The sequence below is a fragment of the Salvelinus namaycush genome, chromosome 6, assembly GCF_016432855.1.
Source record: "Salvelinus namaycush isolate Seneca chromosome 6, SaNama_1.0, whole genome shotgun sequence".
NCBI classification, from domain to species: Eukaryota; Metazoa; Chordata; class Actinopteri; order Salmoniformes; family Salmonidae; genus Salvelinus; species Salvelinus namaycush.
The window spans coordinates 26,649,795-26,676,154 of NC_052312.1; the positions used below are offsets into that span (position 1 = coordinate 26,649,795).

Consider the following 26,360-nt stretch of genomic DNA (forward strand, 5'->3'; position numbering starts at 1 on the left):
CAATGACACAACGACAAGGTTCCAGTATAACAAAGTCTACTATACCGTATGAACACAGTACAAGGTAGCCATCGCACTCAAGGATAGGTCCATCAAGACTTCCTGCGCAGGTGCACTCTTGACAGAGTGATAGCCCCGTAATAACAAATATAGGGATACTTAACAATCTCCCACTTTTCTTTAAAGACAATTAAATGTCCAAGTATTATTCAAGTTCCCCATTGTGACAGTTGTGACAGTTTTTATTTGTATTACTCAAGCTGCCGCTTTCCATTACTGAGCCTGAAGGGGCACAAGACCGGATGCTCCTTTTTTAGTTAGTCAGCAAGCTGTTCCTTTGTGATCGACCACAGAATCCGCTGGATTCTCCGCTTGAAAAAATTCCTTGATGCTGCTAATCTCAAGACGAAGTCTTTTCTCTGACAGACTTGGTTGACTTCACAGCATCAACTAATGAGTAGTTGTCAGTGACACAAACTACAGGTAGAATGTGCTGTTTTGTCTCACCAGTGGTAAGCTCTGAGAACCGAGTTGCAAGAAAGATAGCATTGTCAATTCCATCCGCAAGAGCAGCAAGTGTGCTTCGGACAACCCTTCTGATCCTTTTTGACTGCCAACAAATAGGTGAGAATCTTCCACCTTCACCCATTAACACGATTAGATGTCCACCTTGTGTGCCTGCATCTGTAAGGTTCCCTAGGGAAGCATCACTGAAGACAACTAGTTTCAAAGGGTAATCTTTTCCAACATGCTGAAACTTTAAAGTCACTTGTGATTTCAGTTTACGAACAACTTTGATTCCCTCATGAATGGTTTGTACAGTGGCGTGTTTTGTGTTAGATGCCAAGTTGCAACCATCAAACATTACATTAGGTGTACTCTGTCTAGCAACCCATAGAATTTGTCCTATCTTTGACCTCAATTGATCAGCTTCAATTCCACAGAGGGGAATTCCTTTGTACAGCTCTTGAAGAATCCATATGGATGGGTTGAAGATTCTTTATATAGCTCTCCTGTTGCATTAGTATTGTTCCATCAACTGTAATAAACTATGCCAACATAACAAAAATTATCATGCTCCTCACGGCCGACCTGGAAAACAGCTTTGAGGTGTGGAATCACAGTTGTAGCAAAGGTCTGTGAGCCACCCCAGATAAAGTCATCAACATGACAGGCAAGTACTCCAGTCACATTGCAGTCTTGATCAAGCCAATAGAAGACTGCAGGATCCACTTGTGACATTTTCCAAATGTATTCAGCATTGTTGCCTTGACTTTGTTGTACCAGTAGAGTGATGCATCTGCCAGGCCATACACACACTGTTTTAGTTTCCACAGTGTTCCTTCGCTCTTAGCTTCAGGCGGAGGTCGGATGTGAATGTTTATTGACAGCTCTGTTCCCTGCAAAAATGCAGATTCTATGTCTATGGAATTAAGTTTCCATTTTTTCTGCCAGATCACTGTCAGTGAGTCTTTTGGGAGTTCTTTAGCAGCCAGCTCCTCAAAATCTCTAGCCACTAGATGTGCTTTAGGCACTATTCCAGTTAAGGATTCTTTAAGGATCTAGAGGTCGACCGATTAATCGGAATGGCCGATTAATTAGGGCCGATTTCAAGTTTTCATAACAATCGGTAATCTGCATTTTTGGACACCGATTGTGGCTGATAAAAAAAAAAAAAAAATGTATGTTATTTTTTGAACCTTTATTTAACTAGGCAAGTCAGTTAAGAACACATTCTTATTTTGAATGACGACCTAGGAACAGTGGGTTAACTGCCTTGTTCAGGGGTAGAACGACAGATGTTTACCTTGTCAGCTCGGGGATTCGATCTTGCAACCTTCCGGTTACTAGTCCAACGCTCTAACCACCTGCCTTACATTGCACTCCACGAGGAGCCTGCGTGGCAGGCTGACTACCTGTTACGTGAGTGCAGCAAGAAGCCAAGGTAAGTTGCTAGCTAGCGTTAAACTTATCTTATAAAAAACAATCAATCTTAACGTAATCACTAGTTAACTACACATGGTTGATGATATTAGCTCATGATACTAGCTCATCTAGCGTGTCCTGCGTTGCATATAATTGATGTGGTGCCTGTTAATTTCTCCTCGAATCACAGCCTACTTCGCCAAAAGGATGATGGTTTAACAAGCGCATTCGCGAAACAAGCACTGTTGTTGCACCAATGTGTACCTAACCATAAACATCAATGCCTTAATTTAAAATCAATACACAAGTATATATTTTAAAAACGGCATAGTTAGTTAATATTGCCTGCTAACATGAATTTATTTTAACTAGGGAAATTGTGTCAGGTTCTCTTGCGTCCCGTGCAAGCAGTCAGGGTATATGTAGCAGTCTGGGCTGCCTGGCTCGTTGCGAACTGTGTGAAGACCATTTATTCCTAACAAAGACCGTAATTAATTTGCCAGAATTGTACATAATTATGACATGTCATTGAAGGTTGTACAATGTAACAGCAATATTTAGACTTAGGGATGCCACCCGTTAGATAAAATACGGAACGGTTCCGTATTTCACTGAAAGAATAAACGTTTTGTTTTCGAAATTATAGTTTCCGGATTTGACCATGTTAATGACCCAAAGCTCGTATTTCTGTGTGTTATTATGTTATAATTAAGTCTATGATTTGATATTTGATAGAGCAGTCTGACTGAGCGGTGATAGGCAGCAGCAGGCTCCTAAGCATTCATTCAAAGAGCACTTTCGTGCGTTTGCCAGCAGCTCTTCGCTGTGCTTCAAGCATTGAGCTGTTTATGACTTCAAGCCTATCAACTCCCGAGATTAGGCTGGTGTAACCAATGTGAAATGGCTAGCTAGTTAGCGGGGTGCGCGCTAATAGCGTTTCAATCGGTGACGTCACTCGCTCTGAGACGATGGGTAACAATGCTTCGAGGGTGGCTGTTATCGATGTGTTCCTGGTTCGAGCCCAGGTAGGGGTGAGTAGAGGGACGGAAGCTATACTGTTATACTGGCAATACTAAAGTGCCTATAAGAACATCCAATAGTCAAAGGTATATGAAATACAAATGGTATAGAGAGAAATAGTCATATAATTCCTATAATAACTACAACCTAAAACTTATTACCTGGTAATATTGAAGACTCATGTTAAAAGGAACCACCAGCTTTCATATGTCCTCATGTTCTGAGCAAGGAACTTAAACGTTAGCTTTTTTACATGGCACATATTGCACTTTTACTTTCTTCTCCAACACTTTGTTTTTGCATTATTTAAACCAAATTGAACATGTTTCATTATTTATTTGAGGCTAAATTGATTTTATTGATGTATTATATTAAGTTAAAATAAGTGTTCATTCAGTATTGTTGTGATTGTCATTATTACAAATAAATACATTTTAAAAATCGTCCGATTAATCGGTATCAGCTTTTTTTGGTCCTCCAATAATCGGTATCGGTATCAGCGTTGAAAAATCATAATCGGTCGACCTCTAAAGGGTACACACCCACCTTGTTGAAACACATTTTTGGCCAATGTCTTTGACTTCCTCAAACACTCCATTTTTCCTCCAATTACTGAGCTCATCTAGTTTAGCTGAGTCAAATGACACGTCCTTTGTTTCAAGTACATCATCATTTTGAATGTCATTCTGTTTTTCTAGATTTTCCATTGGTTCAATTCTGAGATCATCTACAAGTGATAGGTCAGCTGACCCTGATGTATCAGAAAGTGTAGCTGGTTCAGAGTACCTCAAGTTGTACCAGTTCTGGTGATTTCCTTTTGCTTTTCCTGCTTGTCCAATGACGGTTGCTGTATGTGGAATACCACTTTCTCTGTCAATGTATTTAACAGTTTGTCCAGTTTTCAGATTGGAACAACCATGTTGTCTTAACAAATGTGGCTGTTGTTGAATGTTTTCCTCATTTGAACGCTCAACAGTATTACTTGTGTCATGGTTGAAGGGGTCTGCTCAATTTCCTGTGTCAGTTTCAGTGTCCGTATCATTGGATGTGACATCTGGTAGGTTTGTGTCTGTTACTGTGTCCTTTTGTCATTTTCATTAGGAGACTGATTCTCAGCAACAGCCCCTCTATCTTGTTGATCATTTACTTTCCGCAATCTTGAGTGATACACCCTGACAATGGTGCCTCCGTGCCTCACAAATATCACCATGCCATCTTGGCCAATGACTACTCCCGGTCCTTTCCACTCTTGACAGTCAAATCGTTTGTAGTACACTTTGTTTCCAGTTTCGTACTTCTCATCGGTGGGTCGTAGCTGTTTACGCAGAGCCCTGCAAATTCTCTCTGAGCACTCTGCTTCAGTGAACGCTTTTCTCGCTGTATGTAGTGCTGAAAGGTGCTTTCCCACCCATGCACTCACACTGGCCCCTTCTAGTGCTGGTGGCTTGTCAACCAGTACAGAGGGAAGATTAGGGTTCTGCCCTGTCTTACTTCCATGCTGAAGTTCTCTGCCATTTCTCTTATTTCATTATTATTGAACTCTCCATTGTCACTGTATAATTTCTGGGGCGGGCCATGCACACTTATCCAGGAATGAATGAAGTGCTTGACGATGTCACTGGGTTTCTTTGTATTCACAATGCTTCCAGCACTGAAGCGTGTGAAGTGGTCGATTATGTGAATGTACCACACACTTGGTCCTAGCTCATGTAGATCTATGTACTTGGAAGCCAGTGGCAAACCAACAGCTGGTTTGGGCTTAGGTTTACTGTATTTTTGACATGTCACACAACTGTTAACTATCTGCTGTAGAATGGAAATACTCTCATCATCATTATTCCCTGAACTGCTGAGTAATTTCTGAAGTCTGTCAACTGTAGCATGTCCAAACTGTTTGTGAAGCTTTAACAATACTTTGTGTTTTTCTTTTGTGTTCGTGTTCTCTTTGACTGTCAGAATCTCCATGTGCTCTGTGTCCATCAGAATCTCATTTTTACATGGACTCTGTGTGATGTCTTTGTCTAAAATGTTTACACAATAGTGGCCCGAGGTATTAAGTTCAAGAGTCACTGGTTGTTTAAACATCACTGCCTTGTCATTTTTTATGTCTAGTACAGCCCCTGCCTTCTTGAGGGAAGCTTTGCTTAATAGTAAGGGGATATATGTAGGGGACCACCTCTGTTTCAATGTGACACTTAGTCTGACCAATTTTTGCTAGTGTCTTAACTCTCTTGGTAGAATGGACGATTCTCCCATCTCCAAATTTGAAAGCTCTGTTGCTTGATGTGTCAATCATATTTTGTACTTCTTTCATATTTAGTTCACTGACATAGCTATCAAGCCATTTTGCACCACACACTGTCCGTGTACATGCAGTATCAATCACAGCAGATCTTAAGGATTCAACTATAAAAATCTCAGTATCAGATTAGTTTGAAAACAGTGTAATGTTACACTGCTCTATCTCTGTGTTTACATTTTCCTCTGTTAGTTTAACTTGTTCATTTTTATGAGGACAGTCTGTAATCCAATGGTAAGTGTTTTGACAAATAGCACATTTTGATCTCCTTCCATATTTGTCCAGTGGATTTGTGCTGGGCAATGGCGCCCTCTTCTGGTTGTCTTGAGAACGCGACCTGTTGGCGCCTCTTCTCTGCTGCTCAGTGTAATATGCTGCGCCACTCACTTGCAAGACAACAGACGTCTTTTCACCAAAAATAATTTTTAGTGCAGACTTCATTGATGCAAAAGTCAGCACAGTACAAGCAGTCAAAGCCAACTGTTTCTCCCTACCATCTAGACAGGCAGTATCTAGCAACTTGAAAGCTAACACTGCATCCGGGAGAACCATGTCGTACTTGTGCATCCTATTGTACCTCGAAATCAATGATCTAGTCCGTCATTGCAACCGAAATATCTCTCGTAACACTGTCAAAGTTTGAATATGCTTCGTAGGCACGGTCTTTCTCTTCTTTAAGAAATACAGAATCCAGTGCTCTGATCAAAGTTCCCATACCATCATCCTTTTTCAAATCCTCAACGGATATTTCCAGTGCTGTATCTCTCGCTCTTCCCTCAAGCGATAATACCACCGCAAGTGCAAGTGCTTGCTTTTTCACGTCCAGATTAGTAACACGTGTCCAAGTTCATTTTTCCAACTTTCGTACGACCTCTTCTCGTCGAAGCAAGTTGGCACATTGTAGTTATGAACCATCCTCTGCTACCAATGTTAACTCAAAATGACACAACGACAAGGTTCCAGTTTAACACAGTTTACTATACTGTATGAACACACTACAAGGTAGCCATCGCACTCAAGGCCAGGTCCATCAACAAGACTTCCCGCGCAGGTGCACTATTGACAGAGTGATAGCCCCGTAATAACAGAAAAATAGGGACACTTAAAACATGAACTTAACACAGGTTAGTTGAGGTAATTTGTACACGTAGGTAGGGGTGAAGTGACTATGCATAGATCATAAACAGCGAGATGCAGCAGTGTACAAAACAAATGGGGGGGTCAATGTAAATAGTCTGGTGGCCATTTGATTAATTGTTCAGCAGTCTTATGGCTTGGGGGTAGACGCTGTTAAGGAGCCTTTTGGTCCTAGACTTGGTGCTCCGTTACTGCTTGCCTTGCCGTAGCAGAGAAAACAGTCTATGACTTGGGTGACTGGAGCGATGCAACTGCTCGGCCTCTGTCACATTAACCAGATTGGTGTACATTGAATAATTCTGATCTAACAAAGTGGATATTCGTCAAATCTCTAATTTATGTATTGTAACAAGCCCACAATGTGGTTACTTTTCAGGTTTACAAGTAACTGCTAAATGGTAACTCCTGTTTATATAAGCTGGTTAGCATACAGAAATCAGTGGGGGTAGTTAAACGACTAATACAGTTGATTGGTAACGATGATAAGAACATATATGCTCTCTCTAATTCTCTCCTTCTTTCTTTCTTTCTTTCTCTCGGAGGACCTGAGCCCTAGGACCATGCCTCAGGACTACCTGGCATGATGACTCCTTGCTGTCCCCAGTCCACCTGGCAGTGCTGCTGCTCCAGTTTCAACTGTCCTGCCTGAGGCTATGGAACCCTGACCTGTTCACCGGACGTGCTACCTGTCCCAGACCTGCTGTTTTCAACTCTCTAGAGACAGCAGGAGCGGTAGAGATACTCTCAATGATCGGCTATGAAAAGCCAACTGACATTTACTCCTGAGGTTCTGACTTGTTGCACCCTCGACAACTACTGTGATGATTATTATTTGACCATGCTGGTCATTTATGAACATTTGAACATCTTGGCCATGTTCTGTTATAATCTCCACCCGGCACAGCCAGAAGAGGACTGGCCACCCCTCATAGCCTGGTTCCTCTAGGTTTCTTCCTAGGTTTTGGCCTTTCTAGGGAGTTTTTCCTAGCCACCGTGTTTCTACACCTGCATTGCTTGCTGTTTGGGGTTTTAGGCTGGGTTTCTGTACAGCACTTTGAGATATCAGCTGATGTAAGAAGGGCTATATAAATACATTTGATTTGATATGTGTTGGGGTTGACATCCATACAAGCATTATATGATTTTTACATTATGGTGTGAAATACAAAAAATACCTCTACTGCATCTATACCCCTTACCTAACTATTTTAAACTTCAATGGGGGGGCAGGGTTGCCGGGTCTAGATAACATTTCTTGCCCAATGACCATTCAAGCTGCCCAAAAGGCCTGAAAACTAGCCCAATTGTTTTTTTCACAGCAATAGAGGAGTTGCCATATTTATACAATAAACCCTTTAAACGTTTAAATGTTATCGAGACAATTAAGAAATATCGTAAGAACTTGTAACAACGTTAGAAGTTAAATCAGGATTTCCTCAATTACTGCGAGCTATGACATGACGTATTAAAGGAATTTGAATCACAGAAGGTTGGTGGCACTTTAATTGGGGAGAACGGGCTTGTGGTAATGGCTGGAGCGGAATCAGTGGAATGGTATCCATGTGTGTGATGCCATTCCATTGGGTCCGTTCCAGCCATTATTATGAGCCGTTCTCCCCTCATTAGCCGCCACTGATATGAATATGTGGCAAGATAAAAGATAATTTGCCCTTATTAAACTCGCCAGATCATTTTCCATCAATGGATGTCGATTTAACTCTCGTTTGACTGCTATGATTAAGCAATAAGGCCCGAAGGGTTGTGGCATATGACTAATATACCACGGCTAAGGGCTGTTCTTAAGCACGACAGAACGCTGAGTTTCAGCCAATCAGCATTCAGGGCTCAAACCAGGTTTTATAGTCGTAAATAAATCCCCTTTGCGCATATAAACAGCAAAAAAATAAACGTCCTCTCACTGTCAACTGCGTTTATTTCCAGCAAACTTAACATGTGTAAATATTTGTATGAACATAACAAGATTCAACAACTGAGACAAACTGAACAAGTTCCACAGACATGTGACTAACAGAAATTGAATAATGTTTCCGTGAACAAAGGGGAAGGTCAAAAGTAACAGTCAGTATCTGGTGTGGCCACCAGCTGCATTAAGTACTGCAGTGCATCTCCTCATGGACTGCACCAGATTTGCCAGTTCTTGCTGTGAGATGGTACCCCACTCTTCCACCAGGGCACCTGCAAGTTCCCAGACATTTCTGGGGGAATGGCCCTAGCCCTCACCCGCAGATACAACAGGTCCCAGACGTGCTCAATGGGATTGAGATCCGGGCTCTTCGCTGGCCATGGCAGAACACTGACATTCCTGTCTTGCAGGAAATCACGCACAGAACGAGCAGTATGGCTGGTGGCATTGTCATACTGGAGGGTCATGTCAGGATGAGCCTGTAGGAAGGGTACCATATGAGGGAGGAGGATGTCTTTCCTATAACGCACAGCGTTGAGATAGCCTGCAATGACAACAAGCTCAGTCCGATGATGGTGTGACACACCGCCCCAGACCATGAATGGACCCTCCACCTCCAAATCAATCCCGCTGCAGAGTACAGGCCTCGGGGAACGCTCATTCCTTCGACGATAAACACGAATCCAACCATCACCCCTGGTAAGACAAAACCGTGACTCGTCAGTGAAGAGCACTTTTTGCCAGTCCTGTCTGGTCCAGCGACGGTGGGTTTGTGCCCATAGGCGATGTTGTTGCCAGTGATGTCTGGTGAGGAACTGCCTTACAACAGGCCTACAAGCCCTCAGTCCAGCCTCTCTCCGCCTTTTGCGGACAGTTTGAGCACTGATGGAGGGATTGTGCGTTCCTGGTGTAATTCGGGCAGTTGTTGTTGCCATCCTGTACCAGTCCCGCAGGTGTGATGTTCGGATGTACCGATCCTGTGCAGGTGTTGTTACACGTGGTCTGCCACTGCGAGGACGATCAGCTTTCAATCCTGTCTCCCTGTAGCGCTGTCTTAGGCGTCTCACAGTACGGACATTACAATGTATTGCCCTGGCCACATCTGCAGTCCTCATGCCTCCTTGCAGCATGCCTAAGGCACTTTCACGCAGATGAGCAGGGACCCTGGGCATCTTTCTTTTGGTGTTTTTCAGTCAGTAGAAAGGCCTCTTTAGTGTCCTACATTTTCATAACTGTGACCTTAATTGCCTACCGTCTGTCAGCTGTTAGTGTCTTAACTTCTTTGGGACAGGGGGGCAGTATTGAGTAGCTTGGATAAAAAGGTGCCCAGAGTAAACTGCCTGCTACTCAGTCCTAAAAATTAGAATATGCATATCATTTGTAAATTTGGATAGAAAACATTTTGAAGTTTCTAAAACTGTTTGAATGATATCTGTGATTATAACAGAACTCATATGGCAGGCAAAAACCTGAGAAAAAATCCAACCAGGAAGTGGGAAATCTGAGGTTTGTAGTTTTTCAACTCTTTGCCTATCCAAGATACAGTGGAAATGGGGTCATATTGCACTTCCTAAGGCTTCCACTAGATGTCAACAGTCTTTAGAACTTTGTTTGATGCTTCTACTGTAAAGGAGGGGGGAATGGGAGCTGAATGAGTCAGAGGTCTGCCAGAGTGGCATGAGCTGGTCACGCGCGTTCACGTAAGAGGTAGCTGGCGTTCCATTGCAATTCTACAGACAAAGGAATTCTCCTCCGGTTGGAACATTATTGAAGATTTATGATAAAAACATCCTAAAGATTGATTCTATACTTAGTTTGACATGTTTCTACGGACTGTAATATGACTTTTCGTCTGAACTTTTGCCTGGACCTGCCCGCGCGTCGTGAGTTTGGATTGTGTACTAAAAACGTGAACAAAAAGGAGGTATTTGGACATAAATGATGGACTTTATCGAACAAATCAAACATTCATTGTGGAACTGTGATTCCTGGGAGTGCATTCTGATGAAGATCATCAAAGGTAAGTGAATATGTTTAGTGCTATTTCTGACTCTGTTGACTCCACAACATGGCGGATATCTGTATGGCTTGTTTGGGCTTTGAGCGCTGTAATCAGATTATTGCATGGTGTGCTTTTTCGGTAAAGCTTTTTTTGAAATCTGACACAACGGTTGCATTAAGGAGAAGTTTATCTAAAGTTCCAATCATATCACTTGTATTTTCATCAATATTTATGATGAGTATTTCTGTAAATTGATGTGGCTCTCTGCAAAATCACTGGATGTTTTGGAAGCAAAACATTACTGAACGTAACGCGCCAATGTAAACTGAGATTTTTGGATATAAATATGAACTTTGTCGAACAAAACATACATGTATTGTGTAACATGATGTCCTATGAGTGTCATCTGATGAAGATAATCAAAGGTTAGTGATTAATTTTATCTCAATTCCTGCTTTTTGTGACTCCTCTCTTTGGCTGGAAAAATGTCTGTGTTTTTCTGTGACTATGTACTGACCTAACATAATCGTTTGGTGTGCTTTCGTCGTAAAGCCTTTTTGAAATCTGACACGTTGGCTGGATTCACAACAAGTGCTTTAATTTGGTGTATTGCATGTGTGATTTCATGAAAGTTAAATTTTTATAGTAATTTATTTGAATTTGGTGCTCTGCATTTTCACTGGATGACGGGGATGCTGGGAAGGTTACGTCCCACATATCCCAGAGAGGTTAACGACTGTTCCACAGGTGCATGTTCATTAATTGTTTATGGTTCATTGAACAAGCATGGTAAACAGTGTTTAAGCCCTTTACAATGAAGATCTGCGAAGTTATTTGGATTTTTACAAATTATCTTTGAAAGACAACGTCCTGAAAAAGGGACGTTTCTTTTCTTGCTGAGTTTACATAACTAGATAAATCCGACAGGAGAGTTTGAGTGATGAAAGTTGGACAGAGGATCACAATCTCTGAGCAAGAAACACTTGGACGAACATAAAAAAATACATTTTGGCTATTTTCTGGGAATTGTGCTGTTATTGTGTGCCAGATGTTACAACTACAAACCGTTATAAATGGCCCATTTGCGAGATCGACATGTCATTGCAATAGGCATAGGCTACAGATTACAATCTGGGTTTATGATTGTAATTCAATTTTGCCATGGTTTGTTCAGATAAACTCGGTAGCCTGTAGCCCATGATAGAACTACAACTTTCAGATAATCAGCATTTTAAAACAAAAAATATTTAACCTTTATTTAACCAGGTAGGCCAGTTGAGAACAAGTTTGCATTTACAACTGCGACCTGGCCAAGATAAAGCAAAGCAAAGCAGTGCAACAAAAACAACAACACAGAGTTACACGTGGGATAAACAAACATACAGTCAATAACACAATAATAGAAACATCTGTATACGGTGTGTGCAAATGAAGTAAGGAGGTAAGGCAATAAATAGGCCAATAGTGGCAAAGTAATTACAATTTAGCAATTTACACTGGAGTGATATGTGCAGATGAGGATATGCAAGTAGAAATGCTGGTGTGCAAAAGAGCAGAAAAACAAACATGGGGATGAGGTAGGTAGTTGGTTGGATGGGCTATTTACAGATGGGCTGTGTACAGCTGCAGCGATCTGTAAGCTGTTCTGACAGCTGACGCTTAAAGTTAGTGAGGGAGATATAAGTCTCCAACTTCAGTGATTTTTGCAATTTGTTCCAGTCATTGGCAGCAGAGAACTGGAAGGAAAGGCGGCCAAAGGAGGTGTTGGCTTTGGGGATGACCAGTGAAATATACCTGCTGGAGTGCGTGCTATGGGTGGGTGTGGCTATGGTGACCAGTGAGCTGAGATAATGCAGGGCTTTACCTAGCAAAGACTTATAGATGACTTGGAGCCAATGGGTTTGGCGACGAATATGTAGCGGGGACCAGCCAACGAGAGCATACAGGTCGCAGTGGTGGGTAGTATATGGGGCTTTGGTGACAAAACGAATGGCACTGTGATAGCAAATTGGATGTAGTCTGAGTAGAGTGTAGGAGGCTGTTTTGTAAATAACATCGCTGAAGTCAAGGATCGGTAGGATAGTCAGTTTTACGAGGGTATGTTTGGCAGCATGAGTGAAGGAGGCTTTGTTGCAAAATAGGAAGCCGATTCTAGATTTAATTTTGTATTGGAGATGCTTAATGTGAGTCTGGAAGGAGAGTTTACAGTCTAGCCAGACACCAAGGTATTTATAGTTGTCCACATATTCTAAGTCAGAACCGTCCAGAGTAGTGATGCTAGTCGGGCGGGCAGGTTCGGGTAGCGATCGGTTGAAGAGCATGCATTTCATTTTACTAGCATTTAAGAGCAGTTGGAGGCCACGGAAGGAGTGTTGTATGGCGTTGAAGCTCGTTTGGAGGTTTGTGTCCAAAGAGGGGCCAGATGTATACAGAATTGTGTCGTCTGCGTAGAGGTGGATCAAAGAATCACCTGCAGCAAGAGCGACATCATTGATATATACAGAGAAAAGAGTCGGCCAGAGAATTAAACCCTGTGGCACCCCCATAAAGACTGCCAGAGGTCCAGACAACAGGCCCTCCGATTTGACACACTGAAATCTGAGAAGTAGTTAGTGAACCAGGCGAGGCAGTCATTAGAGAAACCAAGGCAGTTGAGTCTGCTGATAAGAATACGGTGATTGACAGAGTCGAAAGCCTTGGCCAGGTCAATGAAGACGGCTGCACAGTACTGTATTTTATCGATGACGGTTATGATATCGTTTAGGACCTTGAGTGTGGGTGAGGTGCACCCGGGACCAGCTCAGACACCAGATTGCATAGCGGAGAAGGTACAGTGGGATTCGAAATGGTCGGTGATCTGTTGGTTCACTTGGCTTTTGAAGAATTTGACTACTGTTACATCAATCTAATGCGTTGTAACTGATTGGCAACTGCGAAAGAGCTTTGATAACTTCCAATTTAATTAACAAAGCATGGTCATTAATAATTGCATAATAACCCAAGTTTACAACAAACTGAAGTTTATAGGCTATTTATGAAATTGGTTTGCCAGCTCCGTGTAGGTTACACGTGACACAAATTGATTTGCAATGACTCCAGTGATATCGTCATTTCAACATATGTATTGTATCAAATGGTGTCCAAAAATGGCATATACATTAATAGGCTACTTGATGGCCAACAGTGACAAATGTATAATTCTCTACATTTAATGTCAGTTTCAATGACGACTTTTCCCCATAAAAAGAACCACGCGAGGGAGTTCCATAACTTCCATTTCAAATTTCCACTCGGCAGCCCGAGACCCATGAACTAAGCATGCATAAAACACTTCGCTTTATAGTTTTCTTTACGCAAAGTCAACATTCGAATGCAGTTTAAACCACCCCCGAGGGAATGTATGTAATGCGCTCTAGTGCGGCCAATGTCGTTTTCCAGTGATTTATATCCATTATTTCTTGATGTGCATAAATTGTAGCATATTAATCTGTTTCATGGGGAAAAAGGTTGGAGATGGGTTTCTCTATAACCACAATCTAAATCGCCTACCTACAGCTCACGTGACTCAGGCAACAGCTGTTGGGCTCTCTCAACACACACCACTCCGTCCCTCCCCACCACTCTTGCTCAACAGCCTGCCTCACAGTCAGCAGCAGGTCACAATGAATTATATATATTTTAAGAGAAATGCCATGGCGGCCGTGGTGCAACTTGGAAATAGCCCAGGGACTGGGTGAATAGTCAGGACCGAGGGAAAAATGAACGGAGCTAAGTACAGAGAGATCATTGATAAAAACCTGCTCCCCAGAGGCCCAAAAACCCGCAACCAATACATTTTTCACAAGCAACATCGTTCTCAACGTAAACTGCGAGGTTGCAACCTGGAAACACTGATGGGGAAGAAAGAACAAAAGGGTTTGAGCTCTAACCGTTGATTGTCGCACAACAACCACGTCACCACTAAGGTCTTACCAGATACATGACACATTTCAGAGTAAAATAGACCTTTCGTCACATTTTGTCAGTATTCAGGTATAGTGATTTTGGATATCACATTTTTCGAATCATGAAATCTATTTTCTCATTCAAATAATGGCACTGTCTTATGAAGTGTTTATCAACGAACTAGATTTTCGGTACTTCCTGGACACGTCGACGTACCAGACAGAAACCGGAAATCTGTTTACCGAAAGAGTACATTCGTTTTGAATTATGGAGACATTATACGGTATACCTTTCGCAGTGTTGGAATGTCCAAATATAAAACTCAAAAAGCCGTCATGGTTGCACATGCCCTCTGCTATGACAGTCTATGCGATCGTTATTGTATCGTACTTTCTCATTACTGGAGGTAAGTTGTCTAACACTGCTGCTAGCTGTAACAGATCTCTCAACTAGTCTTAGTCGACTCAACGATTTACGATGGAGTTGAGTGGTGACTAGTGTGGTTGGACTGGCACTCCGTCACACAAAATTACGTTGTTTTATATGTATAAATGTGTGTAATTGTGGGATATTCTTAGGGTGCTGAAATCAGTAAGTGTGATGTCAGAGCTCCAGTCCGCCTACACCAGTCACTGCTAAACTCTATCTTAAATCGTGGAGTTGAGTGAGTTTCGTCAGCTACTTAACTCCAGGATTTGTAACTTATGTAAAATTATTTAGTTAACATACACATTGAGGAAAAACCGGTACATGCAGTCAGACCTATACAATCGGCTAATCGGTGTTGCAAAAAATTTCATAAGAACACATAATTAACATTACAAACCAGTTTTGTGCCAACCATCAACAAAATCTGCTTTTTCCAAGCACACCCATTCTGTTAACATCTGAGTCAACCAGTGATCTGTTTGTGCAGTAATGTTGAACTTTTTTTTGATGTAGCTAGTGAACTAGTTTTTTAAAAGTAAAGTAGTTAAACAAAAGGTAGCTTTACTGTGTCAATTAAGTAATTGGTAGCTTGGTAATTTCGAGTCTTATTAATCAAGCAGTAATACACACTTAATTGGTATAAACAATAAAACTAATACCTGCAAAATCATGTAAATGTTCCTTACAAGCTAGAATGTTAAATGCAATTACATTTAAACATACTATACCGGTTTATTTATGTGGTCTGTCCTACAGCTGCTAGAAATTTGAGACAAAATATCTCCAAGGAAGTATTGTTTACGCAACTATTTGAGAGCCCATAGGTACAGTGCATTTGTAAAGTATTCAGACCCTTTGACTTTTTTCAAATTTTGGTTACGTTGCAGCCTTATTCTAAAATGGATTAAATTGTTTCCCCCCCTCAATCTACACACAATACACCATAAGGACAAAGCAAAATAAAAATATATTTTTTTGTATGGTTACAATATGTAAATGTAATATATATATATATATATATATATATATATATATGTGTATATATATATATATATATATATGTGTATATATATATATATATATATATATATATATATGTGTATATATATATATATATATATATATATGTGTATATATATATATATATATATGTGTATATATATATATATATGTGTATGTATATGTGTGTATATAAAAAAGTATTCAGACCCTTTACTCAGTACTTTGTTGAAGCTACTTTTGGAAGTGATTACAGCCCTCGAGTCCTCTTGGGTATGACGCTACAAGCTTGTCACACCTTTATTTGGGGAGTTTCTCCCATTTATCTCTGCAGAACCTCTCAAGCTCTGTCAGGTTGGATGGGGAGCGTCGCTGCACAGCTATTTTCAGGTCTCTCCAGAGTAGAGGTTGACCGATTATGATTTTTTTTAATGCCAATACCGATTATTGGAGGACCAAAAAAAGCCGATACCGATTAATCGGCCGATTTAAAAATTAAAAAAAGTAATTTATTTGTAATAATGACAATTACAACAATACTGAATGAACACTTATTTTAAATTAATATAATACATCAATAAAATCAGTTTAGGCTCAAATAAATAATGAAACATGTTCAATTTGGTTTAAATAATGCAAAAACAAAGTGTTGGAGAAGAAAGTAAAAGTGCAGTATGTGCCATGTAAGAAAGCTAACGTTTAAGTTCCTTGCTCAGAACATGAGAACATATGAAAGCTGGTGGTTCCTTTTAACATGAGTCTTCAATATTCCCAGGTAAGAAGTTTTAGGTTGTAGTTATTATAGGAATTATATGACTATTTCTCTCTATACGATTTGTATTTCATATACCTTTGACTATTGGATGTTCTTATAGGCACTTTAGTATTGCCAGTGTAACAGTATAGCTTCCATCCCTCTCCTTGCCGCTACCTGGGCTCGAACCAGGAACACATCGACAACAGCCACCCTCGAAGCAGCGTTACCCATGCAGAGCAAGGAGAACAACTACTCCAAGTCTCAGAGCGAGTGACGTTTGAAACGCTATTAGCACCCCGCTAACTAGCTAGCCATTTCACATCGGTTACACCAGCCTAATCTCTGGAGTTGATAGGCTTGAATTCATAAACAGCAGAGCTGCTGGCAAAACGCACGAAAGTGCTGTTTGAATGAATTCTTACGAGCCTGCTGGTGCCCACCATCGCTCAGACTGCTCTATCAAATCATAGACTTAATTATAACATAACACACAGAAATACGATCCTTAGGTCATTAATATGGTCGAACCCGGAAACTATCATCTCGAAAATAAAACATTTATTCTTTCAGTGAAATACGGAAATGTTCCGTATTTTATCTAAGGGTGGCATCCATCAGTCTAAATATTCCTGTTACATTGCACAACCTTCAATGTTATGTCATAATTACGTAAAATTCTGGCAAATTAGTTCGCAATGAGCCAGGCAGCCCAAACTGTTGCATATACCCTGACTCTGCGTGCAATGAACGCAAGAGAAGTGACACAATTTCACCTGGTTAATATTGCCTGCTAACCTGGATTTCTTTTAGCTAAATATGCAGGTTTAAAAATATATACTTCTGTGTATTGATTTTAAGAAAGGCATTGATGTTTATGGTTAGGTACATGTTGGAGCAACGACAGTCCTTTTTCGCGAATGCGCACTGCATCGATTATATGCAACGCAGGACACGCTAGATAAACTAGTAATATCATCAACCATGTGTAGTTATAACTAGTGATTATGATTGATTGAGTGTTTTTTATAAGATAAGTTTAATGCTAGCTAGCAACTTACCTTGGCTTCTTACTGCATTCGTGTAACAGGCGGGCTCCTCGTGAGGCAGGTGGTTAGAGCGTTGGACTATTGCAAGATTGAATCCCTGAGCTGACAAGGTAAAAATCTGTTGTTCTGCCCCTGAACAAGGTAGTTAACCCACCGTTCCTAGGCCGTCATTGAAAATAAGAATGTGTTCTTAACTGACTTGCCTAGTTAAATAAAGGTGTAAAAAAAAACAAAAAAAACAAACAATCGGCATACAAAATTACCGATTTCCGATTGTTATGAAATCTTGAAATCGGCCCTAATTATTCTTCTATTCCGATTAATCGGCCGACCTGTACTCCAGAGATGTTCGATTGGGTTCAAGTCTGGGCTTTGGCTGGGCCACTCAAGGACATTCAGAGAATTGTCCTGAAGTCACTCCTGCGTTGTCCTGGCTGTGTGCTTAGGATCGTTGTCCTGTTGGATGGTGAACCTTCGCCCCAGTCTAAGGTCCTGACCGCTCTGGAGCATGCTTTCATCAAGCTTTGCTCCGTTCATCTTTCCCTCGATCCTGACTAGTCTCCCAGTCCCTGCCGCTGAAAAACATCCCCACAGCATGATGCTGCCACCACCATGCTTCACCGTAGGGATGGTGGCAGGTTTCCTCCAGATGTGACGCTTGGCATTCAGGCCAAAGAGTTCAATCTTGGTTTTATCAGACCATATAATCTTGTTTCTCATTGTTTGAGAGTCTTTAGGTACCTTTTGGCAAACCCCATGCCGCCTGTCATGTGCCTTTTACTGAGGAGTGGCATTTGTCTGGTCACTACCATAAAGGCCTGATTGCTGGAGTGCTGCAGAGATGGTTGTCCTTCTGGAAGGTTGTCGAATCTCCACAGAGAAACTCTGGAGCTCTGTCAGAGTGACCATCAGGTTCTTGGTCACCTCCCTGACCAAGGCCCTTCTCCCTCGATTGCTTATTTTGGCTGGGCGGCCACCTCTTGGTGGTTCCAAACTTCTTCCATTTTAATAAGGATGGAGGCCACTGTGTTCTTGGGGACCTTCATTGCTGCAGAAATGTTTTGGTACCCTTCCCCAGATGTGTGCCTCGACAAAATACTGTCTCGGAGCTCTACGGACAATTCCTTCGACCTCATGGCTCGGTTTTTGCTCTGACATGCACTGTCAACTGTGGGACCTTATATAGAAAGGTGTGTGCCTTTCCAAATTAAGTCCAATCAATTCAATTTACCACAAGTGGACTCCAATCAAGTTGTAGAAACATCTCAAGGATGATTATTGGAAACCGGATGCACCTGAGCTCAATTTCGAGTCTCATAGCAAAGGGTCTGAATACTTATTTACATAAAGTATTTTCTAAAATAGAAAATAAAATGTTTTCGCTTTGTCATTATGGGGTATTGTGTGTAGATTGAGGGGGGTAAAAATAATTGTATCCATTTTAGAATAGTCCTGTAACGTAACAAAATGTTGAAAATTCAAGGGGTCTGATTACTTTCCGAATGCACTGTACATGATTTGGTTCAGCACCGAGGTAAAATACGTTTTATATTGGATATTCAGTTCTCCTCAATTTTGCCATGACAATGAACATTGTATATTCTGAATCAGATGACGGAGAACAATCCACACTTTGTGCTATTATTTTTTTGTATAAATAAAGAAATCACTCAACGTGTGAATTGTTCTCCCTCGTTCAGAATATACTATTTTCAAGGTCATGGCATGCTTGGTTCAATAGCTAAACTGAGCAAAAATATAAACACAACATATACAGTGTTAATCCCATGTTTCATGAGCTGAAATAAAACATCCTAGAAATGTTCCATATGCACAAAAAGCTTATTTTTCTCTAATTATTTGGGACAAATTTGTATGCATCCCTGTTAGTGAGCATTTCTCCTTTGCCAAGACAATCCATCCAACTGACAGGTGTGGCATATCAAGAAGCTGATTAAACAGCATGATTATTACACAGGTGCACCTTGTGCTGGGGGACAAAAGGCCACTCTAAAATGTGCAGTTTTGTCACACAACACAATGCCACGGATATCAAGTTGAGGGAGTGTGCAATTGGCATGCTGACTGCAGGAAGGTCCACCAGAGCTGTTGCCAGAGAATTTCATGTTCATTTCTCTACCATAAGCCGCCTCCAACACTGTATTAGAGAATTTGGCAGTACGTCCAATCGGCCTCACAACCGCAGACCACATGTATGGCGTTGTGTTGGCGAGCGGTTTGCTGACGGCAACATTGTGAACAGAGTGCCCCATGGTGGCGGTGGGGTTATGGTATGGTCAGTTATAAGCAACAGACAACGAACACAATTGCATTTTAGCGATGGCAATTTGAATGCACAGATACTGTGACAAGATTTTGAGGCCCACTGTCGCGCCATTCGTCCGCCGCCGCCATCACCTCATGTTTAAGCATGATAATGCATGGCCCCATGTCGCAAGGATCTGTACACAATTCCTGGAAGCTGAAAATGTCCCAGTTCTTCCATAGCCCATTGAACATGTTTGGGATGCTCTTGATTGACATGCACAACAGCGTGTTCCAGTTCCCACCAATATCCAGCAACTTCGCACAGCCGTTGTGGAGGACTGGGACGACATTCCACAGTCCACAATCAAAAGCCTGATCAACTCTATGCGAAAGAGATGCAGGGGCTGCATGAGGCAAATGGTGGTCACACCAGATACTGACCGGTTTTCTGATCCACGCCTCTACCTTTTTGTTCAGGTACCAACAGATGCATATCTGTATTCCCAGTCATGTGAAATACATAGATTAAAACTAGCCTGACGCATGCACGGTCTGGTCAGCATCTAACTTTACCTCTGTACCTAACCATATAACTACAGGCACTCTTAAAAAGTTGGGTAAACAATACTGTGGATAATTTGTGTCAAATTTTGATCAGCTGAAGGAGTTAAGTTTAAATGTAATTTTATTCAACATTCTGGCTTGTAAGTAACATTTTACAAGATTTTGCAAGAATTCATTTCAGGCTGTATATACCAGTTGTGTATTACAGCCTGATTAATTACACTAGGTAATGTTAAATTATATTCTCAGAGTAGCTTCCCCAACACTGTGGCTAATGAACCGTGAGTCATTTTATTAGGGGATTTGTATAGGCTAATTGTAGCAAGCCAGCTCAGATGGTCTGGGCTAGCATTGCACCTTCTTTTGCCCTCGCACATCACGTTTACCATGCCAATTAATATACTATGCCAATGCATAGCTAACTATTGATTTTCTTTCTAGTTACTTTAGCTAAATATTTCGAAGGGCTTTCATCGTGTCTCTCCCCCATCTGCAGGCATCATCTACGATGTCATTGTGGAACCACCTAGTGTGGGTTCAATGACGGATGAACATGGGCACCAGCGGCCAGTTGCGTTTTTGGCATACAGGTAAGTACGCTGCCCCTTTGCCAGTGTATGCTGTTCCTGCATTGTCAACGCTTGGGACCATCATTTACTCCATGATCATAATTATCTGCATTGTATTGCCAAAAATGTAAAGGGTAGTCATAAACACTTTATTTGTTCTCTTTCACATGAAGAGTGAATGGCCAGTACATCATGGAAGGGTTGGCCTCCAGTTTCCTCTTCACTATGGGAGGCTTGGGCTTCATAATCCTGGATCGCTCCAATGCCCCAAACATCCCTAAACTCAACCGCTTCCTCCTGCTGTTCATTGGTTTTGTAAGCGTCCTGCTCAGCTTCTTCATGGCCAGGGTATTCATGAGAATGAAACTTCCGTAAGTATTCTCTTGTGAAGATTTATTAGGATGTCTCCAAACCAAAACACATGAAACTATGTCTGTGGGGTGAGGAGAAATTAGCTATTTTCTGATGGACAGCACAACACAAACCTAGGCCCTTCCCCAACACACTGCTCCCATTGAAAACCATTACGTTTCTGTGTTTTTTACACATTTGTTTGAAGACGACCTAATCGTCACAACACAAGCAACACTCTTGATGGGATGGTTGAGATGGATGTTTGGGTTTTGCACAACCACTCAAAAGATGTATGTTGTTTGATACCACTCAATGAGCGGATAAAAATAGAACTGGGGTTCCTTCAGTTCGATTCAACATTTGCTACGTTGCATGGTGTTTTGTAGTGAATTACATGTTTCCCCAAAACGGTGTGCACTGTTCTTCAACAGCCTTTGGTGGGAGTGGTGAGGTGTGGCCTGATCAATATGGGTGTTACCATTTCAAATCGCAAAACACACACCATACACATTCTCCCTCTGGGCCACCATAATCACACTGTTCTTCAACTAGTACTGCTACTTGCGCACTCATCTTCTGCACATCTATCACCATAGTGTTTAATTTCCCATACTGTAATAATTTCGCCACTATGGCCTATTTATTGCCTCACCCCACTTATCCTACCTCATTTGCACACACTGTATATAGACTTTCTCTATTGTATTATTGACTGTATGTTTGTTTATTCCATGTGTAAATCTGTGTTGTTGTTTTGTGTCACTGCTTTGCTTTATCTTGGCCAGGTCACAGTTGTAAATGAGAACTTGTTTATCAACTAGCCTACCTGGTTAAATAAAGGTTAAATAAAATAAATAAATAAACTAGTCGTTCAGTACAGTCACGTTTCCGTTACACCCTGCTCAATCGTAATGAACGCACCACTGTCTTCGTCACAGTAAAGTCTATTGCAGGACAATTATTTTGAAATGTTGTAATGCATCTAAACACCAGACTTAAAAAGTTAAGTAAAAAATTATAATCTAATGCAGACATTCTCCTTTCCTCGAAGTACCCCCAGCCAGCCCAGTTATTTAATGTATTCCAGAACCAGCACTGCTGATTCAACTAATAAAGGGCTTAATGGAGGCCATTTGAATCGGCTGCGCTAGTTCTTGAATACATCAAACAAGTGGACTGGCTGGGGGCAAAGAGTGTGGATAAATGAACATGTCTTACTCAGGCATTTTACTGTTGAAAGAAATTGTCTGTGTCAGTGGTCGTTCCCGCTCTCGTGTGAGGATGTTTTACCGCATTAGCTCACAGTTCTCACAGGCTGTAACATAATGTGGAAAAAGTCAAGGGGTCTGAATACTTTCCGAAGGCACTGTAGCTAACTGATAGTTATACACAAAGCAATAATTTTACTTCATATCTTGTTTCGTCTCTATTGTCTTCGCTATTGTCTTGGCTGGAAGAAGATTTAGTGAATTGGGAGATGCAGAGTGAGAATACAGTAGGGGGAGTGCAAGTACTTCTCAAATGTAATGTTGTATGCGTTCTCAACACTCGTCCTCTGGGAATGCACTCGGAGCATGAGAGTGTGGAGCACGGTAGTATGCATATTGAGAAACAGACACTATTTTAGACTATGATAATGTTGACAAAACACTATGGATGTATCTCCAAATGGCACCCTATTCCCTATATAGTACACTACTATTAACCGGGGCCCATACTTCCCTGGCAAAACTAGTGCACTATATATGGATGTTTTTTAAATGTTTTAATATAACCTTTATTTAACTAGGCAAGTCCCTTAAGAACAAATTCTTATTTACAATGACGGCCTAGGAACACTGGGTTAACTGCCTTGTTCAGGGGCGGAACGACAGATTTTTACCTTGTCAGCTCAGGGATTTGATCTAGCAACCTTTCGGTTACTGGCTCAACGCTCTAACCACTAGGCTACCTGACGCCCCAATAGGGTGCGGTCATTTGGTACAAAACCTAAGACTATCAAATATCGAAGGATGCTAAATATAGGCCTATCCCGTTGGGCACCGACGTCAAGTCAACATCTATTCCACGTTGGTTCAACGTAATTTCGTGTGTGCCCAGTGGGATATCTAAAAACCTGTATTTTGAGTGGAACATCCCTTGTCCAGGCACAGTGGTGTTGTGTCATCAAAATTAGAGCTGTTGCATTAGCAGAATGTGATGCTCATATTTCACATTCTGTGATATAATTGTAATGGAAAAGTCGCAATGCTCGCTCGCTCACCATTAAACTCTTTTATTTTAACAACTATTAAAAGCTTGACGTTTCAGCCTTCATCAGAACAATGACACAGAGGGAATAGACAAGTACATATGGGGATGGGGGGAGACAATTAGGGAGAACTCTATTCAGCTGGCAGTGCCAATGAGAGGTGTGGCAGTCAATACAAGTAGGTCCGCAGGGTAAGAAGTACTGTGGTAAGGCAAAATACAGATTAGAAAACAATAATGCAATGGAAAAGGCTGTGCAATCAAATTACAACTGCAAAAGATAGTGAAGATGTAAAATCATTGCATTGTTCAGGCTTTATCTGCCTTCAAGGACATTTTTTGGGGGAACAAATACTTAATGGAAAATACGTGTTGTATTTTCCATTAAGTATTTGTTCCCCCCAAAAATGTCCTTGAAGGCAGATAAAGCACATATAACGTTTTATAACGAGATCAAAGACTTTTGCATGTGAACTGGGAATCCTAAGTCATTACTCCACATGCTTGACATACATCACTTTGTTTTGAGCCGACTTCGCTTTCAGCTTTGAACTGGACACCTGGCTCAAACCCAGGTGTTTTTCACCTGGTTCAAACCCCTCTTGACCTGTGAATCGGGCCAGCTTAATCAATGTTCTGATGGCCATTGATAAATGCTGAAACATCAAGCTTTTACTAGATGTTTAAATAAAATGAGTGCTTAATGGTGAGCGAGCATTTCCCCTTTTCAACTCACGTTGGTTAAGCGCCCTCCACTTCTTTCCAACGTACACTACATTACCAAAAGTATGTGGACACCTGCTCATCGACCATCTCATTCCATAATCATGGGCATTAATATGGAGTTGGTCCCCCCCCTTTGCTGCTATAACAGCCTCCACTCTTCTGGTAAGGCTTTCCACTAGGAACATTGTTGCGGGGACTTGCTTCAATTCAGCCACGAGCATTAGTGAGTGAGGTTGGGCACTGATGTTGGGCAATTAGGCCTGGCTCGCAGTTGGCGTTCCAATTCATCCCAAAGGTGTTCAATGGGGTTGAGGTCAGGACTCTGTGCAGGCCAGTCAAGTTCTTCCACACTGATCTCAACAAACCATTTCTGTATGGACCTTGCTTTGTGCATGGCGGAATTGTCATGCTGAAACAGGAAAGGACCTTCCCCAAACTGTTGCCACAAAGTTGGAAGCACAGAATTGTCTAGAATGTCATTGTATGCTGTAGCGTTAAAATTTCCCTTCACTGGAACTAAGGGGCCTAGCCCGAACCCTGAAAAACAGCCCCTGCCCATTATCCCTCCTTTACAGATGGCACTATGCATTGGGGCAGGTAGCGTTCCCCTGGCATCCGCCAAACCCAGATTCGTCTGTCGGACTGCCAGATGGTGAAGCGCGATTCATAACTCCATGGTGATCTTAGGCTTGTGTGCTGCTGATCGGCCATGGAAACCCATTTCATGAAGCTCCCGATGAATAGTTATTGTGCTGACGTTGTTTCCAGAGGCAGTTTGGAACTCTGTAGTGAGTGTTGTAACAGACATTTCCATTTAACAAAAACAGCACTTAAAGTTGACTGGGGCAGCTCTAGCATGGCAGAAATTTGAAGAACTGACTTGTTGGCATCCTATGACGGTGCCACGTTAAGTCACTGAGCTCTTCAGTAAGGCCATTCTCTTGCCAAAGTTTGTCTATGAAGGTTGCATGGCTGTCTGCTCAATTTTATACATCTGTCAGTAACAGGTATGGCTGAAGGGGTGTCCACATACACACTATATATACAAAAGTATATCAATCAGTTATTTACCTGAACTGCTGACAAATATTTAAAGTTTTGTCATTGAGGATCCTCCTGTTAATTTTGACCGCACATGTTGGAAGCCTACTCTAATCTGTCTCTACCTTTCCTTTATATTTCCCTGCAGTGGGTACCTCATGGGTTAAAGATGGACACAACATATTCCAAAGATGAAGAAAGAAGGGCAAAGACAAGTATAACTTGCACAATCACTGATTATGTACTAACGCTTCAATTGATTTAAGCCAGCCTAAACATTCAACACAAATTTAAATTGCAAATGTAGAATTGACAGGAACATCCTTCCCGAGCAATACGTCTTTGACCATGTTTCAGTGGTGTATTAAAGGCCAGTGCTGTCAAAAACGAGATTTCTTGTGTTTTATATATTTCCTAACTGAGGTTTTAATAATAAATAAATATAATATTGTGAAAATGACAATGGCGTTTTAGTGTAAGACCTGTTTGAAAAGACTGCCTGAAATTTCAGCCTATTTTGGTGGGATGGAGTTTTTGCCTGCCTGGTGACATTACCAGGCGGTATGTTAATACAAGGTTTCCCAAACTCGGTCCTGGGGCCCCCCCCAGGTACACATTTTGTTTTTTGTTTTCGCACTGCACAGCTGATTTAAATAATCAAAGCTTGATGATCAGTAAGTCATTTGAATCAGCTGTTTAGTGCTAGGGCAAAAACCAAAACGTGCACCCGGGACAGAGTTTGGGAAACACTGATTTAATAGACCAATAGCATAGCGGGATTTCTTACAAGCTTCCAGGTTAGAGTCCCGCTCCTTGAAAGCAGCAGCTCTAGCCTTTAGCTCAGTGCGGATGTTGCCTGTAATTCATGGCTTCTGGTTGGGGTATGTACGTACGGTCACTGTGGGGACAACGTCATCGATGCACTTATTGATGAAGCCAATGACTGATGTGGTGTACTCCTCAATGCCATCGAAGGAATCCCGGAACGTATTCCAGTCTGTGCTATCAAAACAGTCCTGTAGCTTAGCATCTGCTTCATCTGACAACTTTTTTATTGATCTAGTCACTGGTGCTTTCTACTTTTTGCTTGTAAGCAGGAATCAG

The 26,360-nt window shown here is 41.5% G+C and overlaps 1 protein-coding gene across 1 annotated transcript; it reads left to right on the plus strand.

Moving 5' to 3' along the window:
• Positions 1 to 14,455: 14,455 nt before the first annotated feature.
• LOC120049831 (oligosaccharyltransferase complex subunit ostc) lies at positions 14,456 to 25,719 on the plus strand. Its single transcript, XM_038996285.1, has 4 exons — positions 14,456 to 14,659; positions 20,813 to 20,906; positions 21,059 to 21,256; positions 25,405 to 25,719. The coding sequence occupies exons 1-4, from the start codon at positions 14,521 to 14,523 to the stop codon at positions 25,421 to 25,423; spliced, it is 450 nt and encodes a 149-aa protein (XP_038852213.1). The 5' UTR covers positions 14,456 to 14,520; the 3' UTR covers positions 25,424 to 25,719.
• Positions 25,720 to 26,360: the final 641 nt, after the last annotated feature.